Source organism: Corythoichthys intestinalis, chromosome 17 (assembly GCF_030265065.1).
Source record: "Corythoichthys intestinalis isolate RoL2023-P3 chromosome 17, ASM3026506v1, whole genome shotgun sequence".
Lineage (NCBI taxonomy): Eukaryota > Metazoa > Chordata > Actinopteri > Syngnathiformes > Syngnathidae > Corythoichthys > Corythoichthys intestinalis.
Window position 1 is genome coordinate 2898299 of NC_080411.1, and position 20029 is coordinate 2918327.

General features: G+C 41.2%; 1 protein-coding gene and 1 long non-coding RNA gene across 5 annotated transcripts; one reads left to right on the forward strand and one right to left on the reverse strand.

The window, feature by feature from the left end:
* Positions 1-5353: 5353 nt before the first annotated feature.
* On the forward strand, positions 5354-16381 carry LOC130905709 (uncharacterized). Its single transcript, XR_009061147.1, has 8 exons — positions 5354-5491; positions 5723-5903; positions 6018-6167; positions 6853-6915; positions 6988-7094; positions 7190-7231; positions 8302-8373; positions 8446-16381. It is a non-coding gene; the product is annotated as an uncharacterized LOC130905709 (long non-coding RNA).
* LOC130905708 (ubiquitin carboxyl-terminal hydrolase 31-like) lies at positions 12966-18936 on the reverse strand. Of its 4 annotated transcripts, none has more exons than XR_009061145.1 (9): positions 18787-18936; positions 18055-18709; positions 17510-17988; positions 17296-17440; positions 17088-17183; positions 13751-13794; positions 13427-13672; positions 13183-13351; positions 12966-13113 (listed from the first exon to the last, which is right to left on the reverse strand). XR_009061145.1 is itself a non-coding variant. In XM_057819325.1 (9 exons), the coding sequence occupies exons 3-8, from the start codon at positions 17832-17834 to the stop codon at positions 13448-13450; spliced, it is 768 nt and encodes a 255-aa protein (XP_057675308.1). In that variant the 5' UTR covers positions 17835-17988; positions 18055-18709; positions 18787-18936; the 3' UTR covers positions 13206-13351; positions 13427-13447. The 4 variants fall into 4 exon arrangements, 2 of the variants coding, with proteins under 2 accessions (XP_057675307.1, XP_057675308.1); XM_057819325.1 differs by lacking the exon at positions 12966-13113 and having other exon boundaries at positions 13206-13351; positions 13427-13495; positions 13563-13672; XR_009061146.1 differs by having other exon boundaries at positions 18055-18933.
* Positions 18937-20029: the final 1093 nt, after the last annotated feature.

Here is a 20029-nt window from a genome sequence, read left to right on the forward strand (position 1 = left end):
CATGGAGGGTCTTAAGGATAGGGGATACCCAGGACTTGAACTGTATCTATTCATCTTTGTTGCTTCATTTCTAATTGTGTATCATATTGCCTCTGTAAAGCCCTTTGAGACTTCTGTTGTGATTGAGGGCTATACAAATAAAATGGAATTGAATTGAATTGAATTGGCATAGATTATTTACTAGTATTAGTAATAGTATTATTTACGAGTATTAACCAACACCGGTGCCGTATCGACACCCCTACCAATACTAGTATCAGTACAACACTAGTAAAAAATCCTATGTAGTTCCTTCACTGGTACATCATGCTGCTAGTTTTCGTGGTTGACATTACTGACATGCCCAAACTTTCCCCAGAGACTGCATGCTGAAATCGAAGCTTCCCTGCTGCGAGGCACTTAATGTGGCTTCAGTGTCACCCGACAATTTTTTGATGTATGTATGCCAACACAAATGTTACCAGAGCAACTAAGGCATCGTTGCCTCTTGGCGTTTCCCCAAACAGATTAGCGAGCGTTTGTTAACAAAAACAAAAGCTTTCTTGCTTCCGTCTGCTCATAAATTTGTTACATTTGTAAATGTACATTTGCCAATGTGATCGAGGAGTTTGAGGCTCCAGATGAAGTGTCTAAGCGTGTGCAAACAATTGTATCGAAGGAAAATCAATACAGTGGGGCAAATAAGTATTTAGTCAACCACCAATTGTGCAAGTTCTCCTATTTGAAAAGATTAGAGAGGCCTGTAATTGTCAACATGGGTAAACCTCAACCATGAGAGACAGAATATGGGAAAAAAAAAACAGAAAATCACTTTGTTTGATTTTTAAAAGAATTTATTTCCAAATTAGGGGAAAATAAGTATTTAGTCACCTACAAACAAGCAAGATTTCTGGCTGTCAAGGAGGTGTAACTTCTTCTAACGCGGTCTAACGAGGCTCCACTCGTTAACTTTATTAATGGCACCTGTTTTAACTCATTATCGGTATAAAAGACAACTGTCCACAGCCTCTGTCAGTCACACTCCAAACTCCACTATGGCCAAGACCAAGGAGGTGTCGAAGGACACCAGAGACAAAATTGTAGACCTGCACCAGGCTGGGAAGGCTGAATCTGCAATAGGTAAAACGCTTGGTGTAAAGACTTTGGGAGCAATTATTAGAAAATGGAAGACATACAATACCAGTGATAATCTCCCTCGATCTGGGGCTCCATGCAAGATCTCACCCCGTGGTGTCAAAATGATAACAAGAACGGTGATAAAAAAAATCCCAGAACCACACGGAGGGACCTAGTGAATGACCTACAGAGCTGGGACCACAGTAAAAAAAAGGCTACTATGAGTAACACATTGCGCCGCAAAGAACTCAAATCCTGCACTGCCAGACGTGTCCCCCTGCTGAAAAAAGTACACGTCCAGGCCTGTCTGCGGTTTGCTAGAGAGCATTTGGATGATCCAGAAGAAGACTGGGAGAATGTGTTATGGTCAGATGAAACCAAAATAGAACTTTTTGGTAGAATCACAGGTTCTTGTGTTTGGAGAAGAAAGAATACTAAATTGCATCTGAAGAACACCATACCCACTGTGAAGCATGGTGGTGGAAACATCATGCTTTGGGGCTGTTTTTCTGCAAAGGGACCAGGACGACTGATCTGTGTAAAGAAAAGAATGAATGGGGCCAGGTATCAAGAGATTTTGAGTCAAAAACTCCTTCCATCAGCAAGGGCATTCAAGATGAGATGTGGCTGGGTCTTTCAGCATGACAATGATCCCAAACACACAGCCAGGGCAACAAAGGAGTGGCTTCGTAAGAAGCATTTCAAGGTCCTGGAGGGTTTAGAGTCTCCAGATCTCAACCCCATAAAAAAATCTGCGGAGGGAGTTGAAAGTCCGTGTTGCCCGATGACAGCCCCAAAACATCACTGCTCTAGAGGAGATCTGCATGGAGGAATGGGCCAAAATACCAGTAACAGTGTGTGAAAAGCTTGTGAAGAGTTACAGAAAACGTTTGGCCTCCGTTATTGCCAACAAAGGGTACATAACAAAGTATTGAGATAAACTTTCGGTATTGACCAAATACCCCTTTTCCACCATGATTTGCAAATAAATTCTTTCAAAATCAAACAATGTGATTTTCTGTTTTTTTAAACATTTCCTATTAAAAGTGCACAATTTAATGCAAAATGTTGAATATCCCTCTGTTTCACAAATGCATAATTTTTATTATGGTTTGGACAGGTAGAGTTTCTTGACAAACGCTCACCCTTGATGCATTGGTATCGCAGCACGAGCACCCTACGGCCACAACAAGCGGGGAGGCATAATTGACAGGAAATTTGTGTAGAGACAGATGTGTGCGTGCGAGTGCGCGTTTCTTTGCCCAGCGGGCCGGACACAGAGCCAGTTCAGGAAACCGAACGTTTTTTTTTTTCTGCCACTGCTGAGAGGAAACTGAAGTGAAGATAAATGATGCTGAGTCGGTTTGGCGGAGACATCTGAGCACCTTAAGAGTGATGACAAAACACAACTCATATATTTTCTCTTTTAATGTAGTATATACACCAGTTGAAGCAAATAAATGTTTTTTTTTCCCCAGGAGTCAATAAAAGCATGCTAGTACAGTACATGGAACTTTACCTTTGGTGTTATGGAGAAAGTTGTGTAATGGGCAAATATTCATTCAGCCATCCTTCCATTTCTTATTCTTGCTTATCTTCATTCGGGTCACAGGTCATTTGGAATATATCACAGGCGCATTGAAACAAAGGAGCCTTTATGCTTACATTCACACCTTTGGACAAATCTTCAAGGGGCCTTGCAACTGTATAAGCTGGTGTACCTGTTGGTGGCATGGCCAAAAAAAATGTAGTTTGAGAGAACTCATGTACAAACTACACACGAGAATGCAGATCAAATTATGATGAAAGATTACTCACTGCCTGGGCTGCAAGGCAAATATTCAGACCTTGGTAAATGTCGCTATCTAGTGGCCAATTCTAACAAGTGTGAGCCGTGATGTTAAAGTGATCCTCTACCTTAAATACATGTAGGCTCTAATAAACCACAATTGTTCTCTTGTACTAAAATATGTTGTTAGAAACACATAAAATGTCAAATCAATGGCAATATTTTATACTATTTAGTCCATATTTTTACCGTTAGTTGGCGCCATGGTTTGCGGGCTCGCAGTGATGACGTCATTGGGATCTTTCCAAATGTGTAGCGTAGTGACGGGATTTGTCGTTCACTTGAGTAACCGAATCCATTCCGGATCGTTCAGTAAAAAGATTCGTTCAAACGAATCGTTCAACGAATCGTTCGCCCCCCTCATCTCCCTCCCCGCCCAAATGAATCGTTCGGTTAGTGAACGGGAAGTGACGTTGGCGAACAAATCACCAAAGACCGCTTCGCAGTATAACTGAACGGGAAGTGACATTCTTGGTCCCACCCTCTCTTGCACACATTGACCACTCGTCGTAGTTTCAGTAATGAGTGACAGGCAATATCATTCTGCTTTCACAGACAGCCTCGTCTCCCTCCCTCCCGCTGCTGCAAAAGCGACACAGACAGCCTCGTCTCCCTCCCTCCCGCTGCTGCAAAAGCGAAGGAGAACTTCCGCGCCGTCTGTCCTAGTTTTATAGGCTCAAAGTCATGGCTCGTGCTTGCATTTCGATTGAGGACACGGTTAAACATTTTCCTTTTGTGGGGGGAGCGGGGGGTTGGGGTCGGGGGCGCACGGACTTTCTTTAGCATGTTCTTGATCACATTTAACGCAGCATGCTTGCTGTCACGAAAATAAAAATAAATCGAAAGTTTAATTTATAAATATGGAACGACCAACACATCATATTTACCTCTCGCTCTGTTGTATTTTTGTTTTTATGCTCATCACAATTATTTTTAGTCACTATTGTTAAAACTATAAGTGTAAATAGCTAGTTGTCGAATGTGCTGCTCTGAAATAAAGACAATACTACATTTTGATATTTGAGTTTAATTGCAAATCAGTATTAAGATGATCGTATTGAATTTTTGCACTGGTATTAATAAATAAAATAATCCGGTCAACTCCCCTGTCGTCCCCGCATCTCAGCTCGTCAAATGCTGAAGAGAAATGATTGCTTGCTCTTTACGATGTCGCCTTTCTACCCTCATTAGTCTGTTAAGAAAAATGTAGACATATTGCGACATCTCCCATGTCCGCGTGCGTTGTTTTGGGGCGCTTGAGTAGCGCATGATGGACGGATTGACATAATTTGTCAAACCAACCGACACGCTCTGACACGAAAAAAAATAATAAAACACTCGGAAAAAATTGATATGTATATACAGTTTCATTGCAAATCAGTATTATGGTGATCGGATTGAATTTTTGCACTGGTATTAATAAATAAAATAATCCGGTCAACTCCCCTGTCGTCCCCGCATCTCAGCTCGTCAAATGCTGAAGAGAAATGATTGCTTGCTCTTTACGATGTCGCCTTTCTACCCTCATTAGTCTGTTAAGAAAAATGTAGACATATTGCGACATCTCCCGTGTCCATGTGCGTTGTTTTGGGGCACTTGAGTAGCACATGATGGACGGATTGACATAATTTGTCAAACCAACCAACACCTGACACGAAAAAAAATAAAATAAAACACTTGGAAAAAATGGACATGTATATACCGTTTCATTGTAAATCAGTATTATGGTGATCATACTAAATATTCTTTTTTTCTGTGCACATATGAGGTAAATATCGCTGCCATGAAGCCTCCATATAGTGACAGTTCTTTGCCCCCTTCATTGCCGTCACGCGACCGCAGCTCAGCTTTTGCTTGCTTCGTAGCTACCCGTGTTTTAAATTACTGTAAATTTGATAGTATGTCGTAATAGGTAGTCGCGAGTCTGTTGAGAAAAGTAGTACACTAAACCATGCTCGCTAGATTTGTGTGGTGTTTTTGTCTTTTTGAGCTGCATTTGATAGGCTCCACGTTAACAAATATGTGACAAAGTCCTTTCCTTTCATTTTTTGATTCGTTCACCGCATAGTCATTACTGGAAAGACAAGTTAGCAGCAAGCTAGGTCAGGAGCCGGAGGACCGAGTCACTGAACGGGAAGTGACAAAACTCAGTCTTGGCCCCCTGCCTGCACGCTGGCTGCTCATTGGCCACACGTGGAAGTGAGTGACATACGCCCTGATTCTGTTTCCGGTCCCTCCCCTGCCTGCGATGAGGCTGGCGTCTGATTGGTCGTGTGCGATGTCAGAAGACGCTGCCGCTTGCTCAACGCCCTCCCACGCAGTGAACAAGCACCAACTTCATAGAACGAATCAGTGCAGATGGTGATTAGTTCGGTCTCGTTCACACAAACAATTCGTTCAAAAAGAACGAATCGTTCGCGACCGATACAACACTAGTGTAGCGTGTTTGAGGCCTTTAAAGTTTTAAGACGGTACACACTTTCCCTGCGCCATACGTCGTTGGGAACCCTCGACAGAACAAATTCTGTAAGTTTGTACGTTTTAGCAATGGGTCAGATGTCGTTTTGATTTATCTTTTCTGTTAATTTGTTATTTAAGTGGCGCGAACCCACACGTTTTTGTGCTAAGCTAAAGTAGCCGCTTCATTTCATTTGCTCCTAACGGAGCCACTTATTCTGTTATTTTTTTACTTACACACGATATAGTATAGAAACCATGTATTTTGTGTATAACATTGGTGTTTTATGTATGTTTCAGTTTTGCCACACACGTTCACACAAAGAAATAAATGAGAGGAAGGAGTTTGGGCCTACATTTTTCTTTGTCGGTTTAGCTGGCTGCCGAAGTCGAGGAGCCGTTCACGCAGTCGATGTGATTTAACGATGACGTCATCTCGCAGAGCAACGTGTCGCCATTTTGAGAGTGGGGACACGCACAGGTATACATCCGTAGACAAACGTCTGAAATTCATATATTTCAGCAGTGTTTTGCGTCTTTTTTCATAATAACGTCTTAAACATGACTTATTATTATCATGAATCACTGCCAACAGACGCAAGGAGGCGAAACAACTTAAAATTAGCGTGTATTGGCCTGCAAATCTGCCCATACAAAGTCGCAGCTGATAGCTGGATAAACAATCCAAAGGAATTGCTTGCAGTGAAGTTCGGAAACATCTACAACTACCTCATAAAGTCACCAAGTAAGTTGACCTTTATCAAGTACCTAGAATATGTACTGTGTGGAACTAACAAAACTGATAGTATTATCAGCATTTGACCTCAGTGTTCATGTGTGATTAATTCTTGTTATTTACATGTTTATTTGTACTTTAATAAAGAATCTAAGGCTACATTCATACTACAGGTCTTAATGCACGAATCCGATTTTTTTGTGTTTTTCCGACTCGAGTGAGGCATTAACTTGACGGACTGAATGTGACAAGTCGCATAGAACTGGACCATTTCAAATCCGATCTGGGTCACTTTCGTATGTGGTTCAAATCCGATCTGGGCCACATTTTTCCAGACTGTCGCGGCGGTCTGTACTGTCCAGTCTCTCAAATCGGAATTCATGCAGCAATTACGTCATCAAAAAACGAGAGAGACGCTACGGTAGTGGTGCAGCTGTTAGGTTTTGTGTTGTTTTTTTTCCTAGTGTGACTTGTCCCTGTGATTACCCATTGATTTCACCTGTTGTGCCTGCTCCTTGTGAGTCCTCCTGTATTACCCAGCTGTTCCTCGTTGTCTCGTTACCCCTTGTCTGCATGTGTGTATATAGACCCCAATTACCAACGTCACACAATCATGTGATCGCTGTATTGTGCCGCCATATTGTCCGTCATTGTGTGTCCGTATTGTAGTTTCTAAAGGTGGATTCACTTGCAGATTATGGAAGACCCGGTGCTTTGTCGGGGAGCAGCTCCAAAGATGGCCTATACAAGTCCAAAGGTTAGCAATGATGATCGATAGTGGTCAAATGTGGTCAGGAAGACATTCGAGGATATATTTTTGTGAATCTAGAAAGAAAACGTGTGAATTTTTTGAGACAAATGCAGCAACTGCAAGGGGCTGACAGCAGTCTGAGGAAGCGGGGCGCAGCTCCAAAGGTGGGCCATACAAGTCCAAAGGTTAGCTCACCATTTGGCCATACAATGAGGATCAATGCATCAGGCTGATCTATATGTGTGAAGATTTTTAAGACAAATTATGTTTTACATTATAGCCATCAAACGGCGCCGAGAGGAAAGTGAGGACCGCTCCAAAGGTACATGTACACATGTAGACACACGTACAGATACATATTTTGAAAAAATCTATAGGTTGTTACACTGGGAAAATGTCTCTTCTAAAACAAGTAAAAAATGTCTTGAAATAAGATTTGCTTATAACAAGTAAGAAAATTCTGCCAATGGAACACGCAATTTGGTCTTGCAAAGAATTCTTAAAATAAAACATCCATTCTTACAAAATGTCTCATAGTGAGATTATAATTAGGGCTGTCAAAATTATCGCGTTAACGGGCGTTAATTTTTTTAATTACTCACGTTAAAATATTTGACGCAATTAACGCAGATGTCCTGCTCAGACACATTTAAATGACGGTACAGTGAAACTCTCACTTGTTAATTGCGTTTTATGGAGCTTTGCCGCCCTCTGCTGGCACTTGGGTGCGACTGATTTTATAGGCTTCAGCGCCAATGAGCATTGTGTAAGTAATTATTGACATCAACAATGGCGGGCTACCAGTTTATTTTTTGATTGAAAATTTTACAAATTTTATGAAAACGAAAACATTAAGAGGGGTTTCAATATAAAATTTCTATAACCTGTACTAACATTTTTCTTTTAAGAACTACAAGTCTTTCTATCCATGGATCGCTTTAACAGAATGTTAATGCCATCTTGTCGATTTATTGTTATAATAAACAAATACAGTCCTTATGTACCGTATGTTGAATGTATATATTCATCTTGTGTCTTATCTTTCCATTCCAACAATAATTACTGAAAAATATGGCATATTTTATAGATGTTCGAATTGCGATAAATTGCAATTAATTACGATTAATTAATTTTTAAGCTGTAATTAACTCGATTACAAATTATAATCGTTTGACAGTCATAATTATAATACTTATATTTAGCATTACAGGCTTATTACGAACATCAAAACTACCCCGTAACAATACTTTCTAGCTTTCTAGCAGACCTAATATTAGCCATAATCGTCATGTAACAAGTTTTTAATACATTATAGAATTGCAGGCTTATTTTATATTGTGAAAAGCCTGCGATATAGCATTTAGCCCACATTTAATTTTTTTTTTTTTTTAGATTTCATGACCTCATCTTAAGCAACAATTTCCTAGGAGGGTAATTAAAAGACTTATCATCACAAACGCAAAGGTAGGTTGCAGTTCACACACAATAAACCACACAATTGATCTAACCTGATTGAGGGATCTGTTTGTGTTGCAGTGGTTCATGAACGCTGCCATTCAGTGTTTTGAGTAACACACCTGACCTGAGGAACTATTTGATCCTATTAGCCCAAAAAGAGAATTAGCCCACCAACGTCAGAGAGAACGTTTGGCACCTAGTGAAAGGTAAACATGTAACCCATACTCGCCGCTTTCAACCAATGTGTGCATGTTTTGGAAGTCTCGCCACGGGGAAGGAATTGGAGCATACCTGTAGTGATAGTAGGATCATAGCTAGATCCAGTGTTGTTCAGTTATCATAAGAAAATTCAACTAATCTACAAATGTAGACAAAATGAACTCAATACAAATAGTTTTGTTCCTGTGTTGCGCTAGATTAGAGAAATGCGCAAGGAATAAATGAATAAATAATAATAAACTTGTTTATTGACTTTCACTTTTGCCATAAGTTACTTTTGCTTTTAACAAAAGGAATGGTCTGTCAATCAAATAGCATTGGGAGGGACTGAAACTAAACTTTAAATAGATTAAATGCATTTAAACAACAAATTTGTTTACAAATCATAAGGTATCGACAAATAAAGAATTGCCCAAATAAAGTTTGAGACAAAACTAATAATTTGATAATTCCCTGGTATCGACGTATTGCCATCAAGCGCAGAATACCTCTCTGGCTTATTGACATGAGTCGCCGTGCATTTTGTGCGATGTAGAATAATGGTGCCACCAGGGGGTGGCCAGGCCTGACCACGGCTCCCCCCGATGAATTTGTTGGCCATTTGTAGTAGCTGCGGAACTCAAAATGTTGACTGGACTTTTATGGACTAGGGATGTCCCGATCCAGGTTTTTGCACTTCCGATCCGATACCGGCCTATCTGAGCATGTATTAAAGTTTAAAGTTATTTAGCTTCCTTACTTAGTTGTCAGACTTATTTTGAAAAGGGTTTTAGTACTCTTGATAACAACTAGCCAGCTGAATTAGATGAGTTTGAATAACACACAACGGTTGGTAACAAAAACTGACCTGTTTATTCAGTGACAAACACAAAACATTATAAATAACAAACAAAAATGGCATAGTCAGTCAGTGAAACGTCCAAATAACATTGTTAACTGTCTTAAAAAAATAAAACACACAAACAACCTCAGTGGAAAATCCCACAAACCCCCCAAGCTATTAGATGCTTTTAATGTTTTGTGCATTAGTTACAAATATTGTATAAAAAGCCTCTCAGGTTTAAATAAACGACTATTTAAGTATCAAGTTAACATTTTAAAACTGTAAATAAAATACTCAAGTCCCCATTCTGTATCAGCAGCTTTAAACTACATTCAATTCATTTAATTTTGTGAATCAACTGTTAAAGTTGTTCCCGTTATTCCATAATTTCCCTTCTGTCTACTTTCGACATATGAAAGTTTTAAAACTGTTTTGAAGATCGATTCAAGTCAAGATTTTGCCGATTTAGGAGTATTTTAGATAAAAAGTTAATTAGGTTCGCTTGGAAGGTTCACAACAGCCTACTAGGGAAGTCTTCTGCTTTAAGATGGCGGCTGTTTACTAACGCATCTAGTTTTCAATACTTCAATGTTGCTAACGCAGTCGAGTCTGTCGTTTTGCATCTAGTTCTATATACATATGATATCTATTATCTCCAGTAAAACGTTGACGTAGTTTGTAGCGGCTGTCAGCAGCTGTCATGTATTCTTGTGTTTTTTATCCAGCGGCATGAGTTGAGCTAAAGCCGTGAGTTGAGCATTGGCATTACCCGGGTCTATGACAAGCATTATGTTGACTTTCGGAACGCAATGCGGTCCGTTTCTCATTGCGTCCTGAAGACCGCGCTGTGTATTAGTTCCGCTTTACTTGACATATTTCAATAATCGGAATTTAGATGTTTGTGAATCGTTCTCTAATCCTCCACGGCCAAATCGCTCAAGGATGTAATGACGGCTGGGCATGTTGTACAGTGGTTCTAAGTGTTGGATGGTGCGTCTTTACTCACGAGAGATAATGGCTCGTCATCCAGAATGAATTCTTCGGCAATGACTCTTGTTATTCCCTGGGCTTTGGGACTGTCGAGTGCCAGTTTGTCACGCATAGCAAAAGTTTCTGCCAGTGTTAGTTGTGTAGGACCTGAAATTATGGCTTTTATTTTTTGGTGTGCCACCTCAAGGTTTTAAGTGGCCCCATTTAGCCACCCCTATGAAGAATTTCTGGAGGCGCCACTGATTTGGAATTGGCAGTATAGCGCTACTCCAAAACCTTGTGGTTGTTTCCCGATTTTCTTGCCTGTGAGTGAACGAGGGCAGGTGTTTTCCATTTACGTCTTTCGCTCCCCCTCGGCCCACTTTCCCTCCGCCCTCCAAGTGGCCTTCGTGTGACGTCATAGCAAGTGCTTAGGGCAAGTGAGCAAGGGGAAATCAAACCGTGATTGGAAAGCAGCCAGAGAGAGACGCTAGGAAGAACTACGTAGAATGAATAATATCAGTGGAAATGTATTACGTTACACAAGCTCCTTTTTCGGCTTGTTGTTAATACTTTTGTATGCAAATCTGACGTTAGTTTATTTTATTCTATTTTTTTTTTAAACACGGGGTTTTGACAGTTGCAGTCATATTTTCGGGATCAAAGCACCATATGCTGGAACAGCAATCCGCCTCAAAATTTCATGCCGGTACGCCGTTCATCCCTGCTAATTACTCTTGCATTGAGGTAACAGAGTCAATTACTTTTTGGGAGAAGTAATTTGTATCTAACAAATTACTTCTTTTAAAGTAAGATTAACAACACTGATTGTAATAGTTCAACACCCGTTTATTATAACATACCATATAACAAACCATTACCGCTTCTTGTAAAAAAGAACTTCAATGGTTCCGTTATTTTTGGCTGCCTGAGTGCAGTGATGGGAAGACACCACGTCGGCGTTCACGGACTCCACCCTAGGTACACGGAAGGAAGGAAACTGAAATTGGCCTCTTTTTATGGCAACTAACTAGTTGGCGGTAAACGGCAAAATCATGGAGATTTTCCATGTTTCTAAAAATAACAGACCAGGAATCATCAAATTTAGTCCAGCTGCTGTCGAGTTGGTTTTGGCAAAATGCGATGTAGTGGTTTGCCTCCTCTTTTTTGTTTTTCACAATACGAATGTAAATCCAATGCTCTATTGTTGCATACAGATCATATACGACGTCACCTAAAAAGGGTCAACAATTAGTAGCGACAATGAGGAGCTGAACATTTATCCTGAGACCGGGAAACGCACCTTCCACGGTCGGCAGTGTGAGGCCTGTTCGGGGAAAAGTGAGAGTACCGGAAAGTTTTCTGGATACGGGCGCATACCAGTGGGTCCAATTAATATGGATGACCATAATGTCCGGGGCCCGGTTTAAGCAGCCCATCTGTTTGTCGGACAGCTCTGCGGTGTACTGCCTCCCCAAGCTTTTGATGGGCTGTTCTACGAGAAGTGGAATCTTCTCCCCCCCCCAACAACAAAGGTGCTGCTGTCATTCCTGACCGCTCTCCTGATTGACAGGTTGCGAGACTTGGAGGGCTTGATCTTCATTCTTGCCCATGACATCAGTTCATCAATCCTTCTCAGCAGTCTTGATGTGCATGCTGCTGTCTGGAGGAGGGTGGTGACATCGTCCATATAGCTCCTTAGTGGGGGAAGCCTTTGACCAGTTGGCAGTTTGATCCCTCCTACCATTTGCCTTGCACCGATGAGGATTATTTCAAACGCTGTAACAAACAGTATTGGTGAAATGGCACAGCCCATCGCAATTCCAACTTCAAGCCGCTGCCACCCCGTGATGAAGTCTTCTACGGAGAAACACATCTGCAGGTTGCCGAAGTACTGTGCTACCATGTTATTGACGCAGGTGGGCATGTGGAAGAAGTCCATGGCATAATTGATCAGCTGGTGCGGGACTGACAAGTACGCATTGGCCAGGTCAAGCCATACGACGTGCAGGTCAGTCTTCTCCTGTTTAGCCTTCTGGATCTGGTCCCAGATCATTGTGGAGTGTTCCACGCATCCGGGGAATCCTGGCACTCCTGCCTTTTGGCAGTCGGTATCGATGTAACCATTCTCGAGCAGGTAGTTGGCCATCCTTCTTGCTAGTACTGAGAAGATCTTCCCTTCTACGTTGAGAAGGGCGATGCTACGGAACTGGCCGATGACTTTGGAGTTTGCTTCTTTGTGAATGAAAACTGCTACAGCTCTTTGCCACTCGGTTGGAATGGGTTGCTTTTTCCAAGCAGTTCTCATTAGGTACCATAGCAGCTCTAGCACCTTGGGACATTTCTTATAGAGCTTGTAGGGAACTCCATTAGGGCCTGGTGCAGAAGAGGATCTTGCCTTCTCCACAACTTGCCGGACCTTGCTGAGCTTTGGAGGCTTGATGTCGAACTCAGCTGTCGGCTGTGCGGGCTGGGGTACGTATACTGGAGTTCCTAAGGGGACACTCCTTCGAGAATCGCTATACTGGTCTCTAACATGCTGTTCCAACTGCTCCCTGGTGGTTTCGAGCTTGCCACTCTTCTTTTCCTCCAGCAGCTGTCTGGCATGCTTAAAGGGATCCTTGAAGAAGCTACTTCGCTCCTTCTGCTTCCGCCTGTTGCGTTTCCGAATGCGTTCCGCTCTACGAAGTAAATCCAATGCTCAATTGTTGCGTATAGATCATATACGACGTCACCTAAAAAGGGTCAACAATTAGTAGCAACAACGAGTAGCTGAAGCTTTATCCTGAGACCGGGAAACGCACCTCCCACGGTCGGCAGTGTGAGGCTTGTGTGGGGAAAAGTGAGAGCACCGGAAAGTTTTCTGGATTTGGACACATACCGGTGGGTCCAATTAAGATGGATGACCATAATGTCCGGGGCCCGGCTTAAGCAGGTGTCTGTGTCTTTGGGTGCAGAGCAGCTGCTGCATATCTGCAAGTCCAAAAAAAACCACCAAGTGGTTACATAGATGGGCGTAACACGCGTAACGAGGCGTCGATGTCTTACCTGACCATCCGGCTGTAACAATTATCTGAGCATTTTGTTCAGGTTCAGCCTCAGCTTTGTTGTATAATCCTGTGAAAGGAACGTTCGTTATCCAACTTGGCTGCGGGCTTATTTTTGTTTGGTGCATGCGTCTGACCTGCACAAAAGGAACAGTAAGCTGGATGTACCACTCGCGCCTCTCGGAGGTCTTTGGAGAGTCCGAGCATGGACAGGAATTGGTTTCCCTCCAGTCGGTGGTAAAAATTTCTGCGGCCAACAAATTATTTGTATGTTATTTTTCGTGTAATGATTCGCACCTAGAATGCTTATTGAGTGCTTACACACCTCTCACGATGGCGTTTTCCAACTGGCTGGCGTTCACTTTATGGCTACAAAGAGAATTTTTCAAATTCAACTTGGGTACATTTGGGAGACACGTCCTATTGATAGAAGGTCATCTTCTGTTAATTTCGGGGACATGTCCTGGTGATATCAGGTCAATGCAATGTAAATGCCCTTGAAAATGAATGGTACGTACATGGCCATCAATGGAATCATATTCGTCAATGGAATCCATCTACAATGGCATCAATTGAATCGACCTACAGTTCATCACAAAAGTGAGAACACCCCTCGCATTTCTGCAGATACGTATAAGCAAAACCTCAATTTGAACTATTCAAGAACATAGGATGTACTTTGAAATTGAAGATTATATTAACATTGACTTCTTGTTTTTTTTTTTTAAATACGAGTAACATACGTTAACAAAAACTAAATGCAAATGACATACCTTGTGCACAGTGAAATGGAATATATTTTGAAGAAAACATTGACTTTTTTTTTTTTTTTTTTTTTAAATGATAAAGAAATAAGTCAAAAGTTCACATTAACATGGAAGGTTAAAATAAAATCAATTCTTTCCTTTCTCTTGAACTGATCCATTTCCCGTTGCATTTCCCCATTAATTTAACAAGCATGTTCTTTCCCCCCTTCTACAGTGGTACCTCTACATACGAATTTAATTCGTTCCAGGACCTTGTTTGTAAGTCGAAATGGTCGTATGTCGAGCAGGATTTTCCCATAGGAATACATTATAATTCCATTAATTCGTTCCAAAGCCTAAAAACATACACTAAATTCTTAATAAATACTGCTGGCACTGTTACAAATGGCAATTAAACATAGAAAAACAAATAAGTTATAAATGAATAATATAAGAAGAAGAAGAAGAATTAATAATTATTCCTGAAAATAATGTAACGAATCGGATTCTAATATGGCGGACACTTTTTACTGTCCCTGAACGCACCGCGAAGGTGCGCACCGACCTATCTCCAGTGAGATAATACTTTCGTTTTCCTGAGAGCAGTCAACTGCTTAAGACAATGAGCATTTTGTGTTGGATAAGTTCTTAAATAAATGATAAAAACGTGACAAAGCTGGCGATTTCCTTGGCAATGTTACCACAATAATAATTGTCACCTTAACTTATAAATAGTGGCGAACAGTGGTCATAAGAGGATCATGGAGCTGTATTGTTGAGCCAGTTCAGGGACGCGCACCCCAAGCTCATATTTTTCTATAACTTGCATCTTCATTTCAAAGGTAAGCATCACTTTTTTCCTTGTTTCTCCAACTGTATCAACTTTTTTTGAAAACTGTGTTGATTTCTCACATAAGAAAATCCACCGTGGGTTCGTTTGCAGTGCTGTCATGTCGTCGTATTTCGAGCAACTCGTCGGATGTAGAAACAAATGGCGGCTCAAATTTTACGTCGGATGTCGAAAAGATCGTGTGTCGAAGTGATCGTATGTAGAGGTACCACTGTATTTGTTTATCCAAAAGAACAGAGAGTAGTCTGGCTGAAAACCGCACCTCTCAGGCCACTCTTCCACTCGTCTTAGTCCCCTGTTTTGCAGTCTAATCTCTTTGGGAAAGAAACCGTGCATTTGAACCAATCAGAGCTAGCTATCCTTGCTGATCACATGTCAGCCGATTGAACAGACAGCAGAGTCCTGGTTGTTTTTTTTTTTTTGCTGCCTGCATGTGCTCAGCGACGCAACTTGTCAGATACAGAGAGAGGCGCTGGGAAGAACTACGTAGTATGAATAATATCAGTGGAAATGGATTACGTTTAGAGCTGAAACGAATACTCGAGCAACTCGAGTAACTCGAGTTTAAAAACTGATCCGAGTAATTTTATTCACCTCGAGTAATCGTTTATTTTGACAGCTCTAAGCATCACGTTTTGCTCGGACTACTTTTAATGCGGGACAACGCGCTGATGTCACGTGCGTAGAGGAAGAAGCAAAAAAAAAAAACTTACTGCAGCCGACAACCGCTACAAACGACGCCGACGTTGCTAAATACTAGCCCGCTCATGCTACGTTAGTTGCAGGTGGCGTCCAGTGAGTCTCATAGAGATCACATGTATGTTGAACTAGATGCGCAATGACAGACTAGGCCGCGTCTGGGCAGCGTTAGCAAACAGCCGCCATCTTAAAGCAGTAGAGCGCTAAGCGCTAATAAAGAGCGCTAAACGCTAATATACTGTATAAGATTAACGTTACTCACCTTACGTTAGCACTGCGGAGGGCTAGGTTTCAATTAATTAAGACCGCTTTCGATGCGTGGCTAACGTGTCTTACATACAGGCTATAACATAACATAGCGTTGTGGAGTGATGAGCATGTCAAATAAAAACTCAACAATGCTAACTATCAATTTTAGCTCAGTAATCATTGCTGGATAAAACACCAAGTAGCACTAGTCCCTGATGTGCTCCAATACAGCCTGTATCATACATTTATTCTGAACAGTGCAAAAACTTAAATCCTATCAGGACTTACAGTTTAGACTAACTTAAAACTTAACTAGAACTTAAAAATGGCTTGACACAAATAGAAATTTAATTGAAAAACGTAGGAAAAAATCCTAACTTTTAAGTGATGTGTGTTATCAAGCGTAAAGGCATTTTTAGGTGTGTTTATATATATATATATATATATATATATATATATATATATATATATATATATATAAATAAGATCTAAAGGTTTTTTGAGTGAAAGCAGTGAATTAGTCATTTTTTTAAATTCTAGTTACATCTGAGATGCAATTGTTGGCTGTTTTCAACAATATACATAAAAAATAAAGACATTGATTGACTGAAAATGATAAAATGTCTTGTTTTCTCATGTATATCTATAATTGCTCTTCACCTAAAAATATATTTGTTTTATCCGATTACTCGATTAATCGATAGAATTTTCAGTCGATTACTCGATTACTAAAATATTCGATAGCTGCAGCCCTAATTACGTTACACAAGCTTTTTATTAGGCTTCTTGTTAATACTTTTGTATGCAAATCTGATGTTAGTTTAAAAAAAAAAAAAAAAAAAAAAAAAAAATTCCAAACATGGGGTTTGGACAGTTGCAGTCATATTTTCGGGATCAAAGCACCATATGCTGGAACAGCATTCGGCCTCAAAATTTCATGCCGGTACGCCGTTCAGGCCCACTTTCATCCCTGCTAATTACTCTTGCATTGAGGTAACAGAGTCAATTACTTTTTGGGAGAAGTAACTGTAACTAATTACTTCTTTTAAAGTAAGATTAACAACACTGATTGTAATAGTTCAACACCCGTTTATTATGACATAGAAAAAACCCATTACCGCTTCTTGTAAAAAAGAACTTCAACGGTTCCGTTTTTATCGGCTTCCTGAGTGCAGTGATGGGAAGACACCATGTCTGTGTTCACGGAATCCACCCTTGGTACACACACAACAAGGAAACTGAAATTGGCCTCTTTTTATGGCAACTAACTAGTTGGTGGTAAACTGCAAAATCATGGAGATTTTCATGTTTCTAAAAATAACAGACCTGGAATCATCAAATTTAGTCCAGCTGCTGTCGAGTTGGTTTTGGCAAAATGCGATGTAGTGGTTTGCCTCCTCTTTTTTGTTTTTCACAATACGAATGTAAATCCAATGCTCTATTGTTGCATACAGATCATATACGACGTCACCTAAAAAGGGTCAACAATTAGTAGTGACAATGAGGAGCTGAACATTTATCCTGAGACCGGGAAACGCACCTTCCACGGTCGGCAGTGTGAGGCCTGTTCGGGGAAAAGTGAGAGTACCGGAAAGTTTTCTGGATACGGGCGCATACCAGTGGGTCCAATTAATATGGATGACCATAATGTCCGGGGCCCGGTTTAAGCAGCCCATCTGTTTGTCGGACAGCTCTGCGGTGTACTGCCTCCCCAAGCTTTTGATGGGCTGTTCTACGAGAAGTGGAATCTTCTCCCCCCCAACAACAAAGGTGCTGCTGTCATTCCTGACCCCTCTCCTGATTGACAGGTTGCGAGACTTGGAGGGCTTGATCTTCATTCTTGCCCATGACATCAGTTCATCCATCCTTCTCAGCAGTCTTGATGTGCATGCTGCCAGCCGTTCTCTAGTTCGTTTTGGCAAAATGCCAGGTAGTGATTTGTTTCCTTTTTTTCCTTGCCCTCAATATGGATGTAAATCCAGTGCTCGATTGTTGCGTATAGGTCATATACGACGTCACCTGAAAAGGGTCAACAATTAGAAACGACGAGTAGCTGAACAGTTATCCTGAGACCGGGAAACGTACCTCCCACGGCCGGCAGTGTGACGTCTGTTTGGGGAAACGTGAGCTGACCGGAAAGCTTTTCGGATCCGGATGGATATCAATGGGTCCAATTAATACGGATGACCATAATGTCCGGGGCCTGGCTTAAACGGGTTTCTTTGACTTTGGGTTCGTAGGTACGGGAGGAGTCATCCCCCCAGGGGGATGACACTGCGCGGGCGCAGACATTTTCTTCAGATATTTTTAAAATAAAACTACCCCCTTTAAAACTAATGCTTTTAAAATCATTGCCACTGCAAAATATAAGAATCAATTTTAAGCTGTGAATGGTAAAAAAAATAAATATAAATATTTAATAAATACTAAAATCAGTAATAGATTTTTCCTATCCTCCCCCTCCTCCCCCACCCCACTTCAACTAGGAGGCCGACCCGCGTAGCGTTGCCAAGGCCCCACGTGGAAGGGCCCGAAGTCTAAAATTCTTAAAAGCATAAATAAGTGCATATGACATCAAATTTGTTAAAAAATTAAATTATTAAAATCAAAATTGTTCTAAAATGAATCCTTATGGGGTCCTTATTTAAGAAAAAATACAATATTCCCAAATGGAAATGCTCTACGGGTCCAAATCAAATGGTATGACTTTGGGACTTTGGGGAAATTAAGTGGTGCATATCTGCAAGTACAAAAAAAAAAAAAACAAGTGGTTACGTATATGAGCGTAACACGCAAAACGAGGCGATGATGTCTTACCTGACCCTCAGGCCGTAAAAATTCTTCCAGCATTACGTCCAGGTTTAGCGTCAGCTTTGTTGGCAACTAACTAGTTGCCGGTAAACGGCAAAATCATGGAGATTTTCATGTTTCTAAAAATAACAGACCTGGAATCATCAAATTTATGGCAGCTGTTCTCTAGTTCGTTTTTGGCAAAATGCCAGGTAGTGATTTGTTTTCTTTTTTTCCCAGTCCTCATTATGGATGTAAAGCCAATGCTCGATTGTCGCGTATAGGTCATATACGACGTCACCTAAAAAGGGTCCACAATTAGAAACGACGAGTAGCTGAACATTTATCCTGAGACCGGGAAACGTACCTCCCACGGCCGGCAGTGTGATGTCTGTGTGGGGAAACTTGAGCTGACTGGAAAGCTTTTCCGATCCGGACAGATACCAGTGAGTCCAATTGATATGTATAAGCATAATTTCAGGGGCCTGGCTTAAACGGGTTTCTATGAGTGTGGGTGCAAAGCAGGTGGTGTAGATCTGCAAGTCCCCCCCCCCCCCCCCCCAAAAAAAAAGTGGTTACGTAGATGAGCGTTACACGAGGCGTTGGTGTCTTACCTGACCCTCAGACTGTAAAAATTCTTCCAGGTTTAGCGTCAGCGTTCTTGTATGATCCTGTGAAAGGAACGTTCGTTATCCAACTTGGTCACGGGCCTATTTTTGTTTGGTGCATGCTTCTAACCTGCACAAAAGGAACAGTAAGCTGCATGTTCCACTCGCGCCTCTCGGAGGTCTTTGGCGAGTCCGAGCATTGACAGGAATTGGTTTCCCTCCAGTCGGTGGTAAAAATTTCTGCGGCCGACGAATTATTTGTATTTTATTTTTCGTGTTATGATTCGCACCCAGAATGCTAATTGAGTGCTTACACACCTCTCGCTATGGTGTTTCCCACGCTGGCATTCTCGTCATGGCTACAAAGAGAATTTTTCAAATTCAACTTGGGGACATTTGGGAGACACGCCCTATTGATACAGTAAACATCTTGTGTTAATTTGAGGACATGTCCTGGTAATATAGCATCAATGCAATGTAAATGCCCTTGAAAAAAAATGGTACGTCATGGCCATCAATGGCATCATATGCGTCAATGGAATCCATCTACAATGGCATCAATTGATCGATCGAAAAAAGGCATGGCCGATATTTTTTGGCAGATTCCGATACTTTGAAAATGACGTGATCGGACCCGATCGATCTCTTATTACAATGTATTC

Bases quoted from the DNA above. Each gene is read 5' to 3' on its own strand.
- LOC130905708 (XM_057819324.1), bottom strand. From the start codon at position 17,834: ATGGATGAACTGATGTCATGGGCAAGAATGAAGATCAAGCCCTCCAAG. The intron at 17,441-17,509 runs GTGCGTTTCCCG...GACCCTTTTTAG, and splicing joins CACACTGCCGACCGTGGAAG to GTGACGTCGTATATGATCTG. The intron at 13,673-13,750 runs GTGTGTAAGCAC...TGTTGGCCGCAG, and splicing joins GGAAAACGCCATCGTGAGAG to AAATTTTTACCACCGACTGG.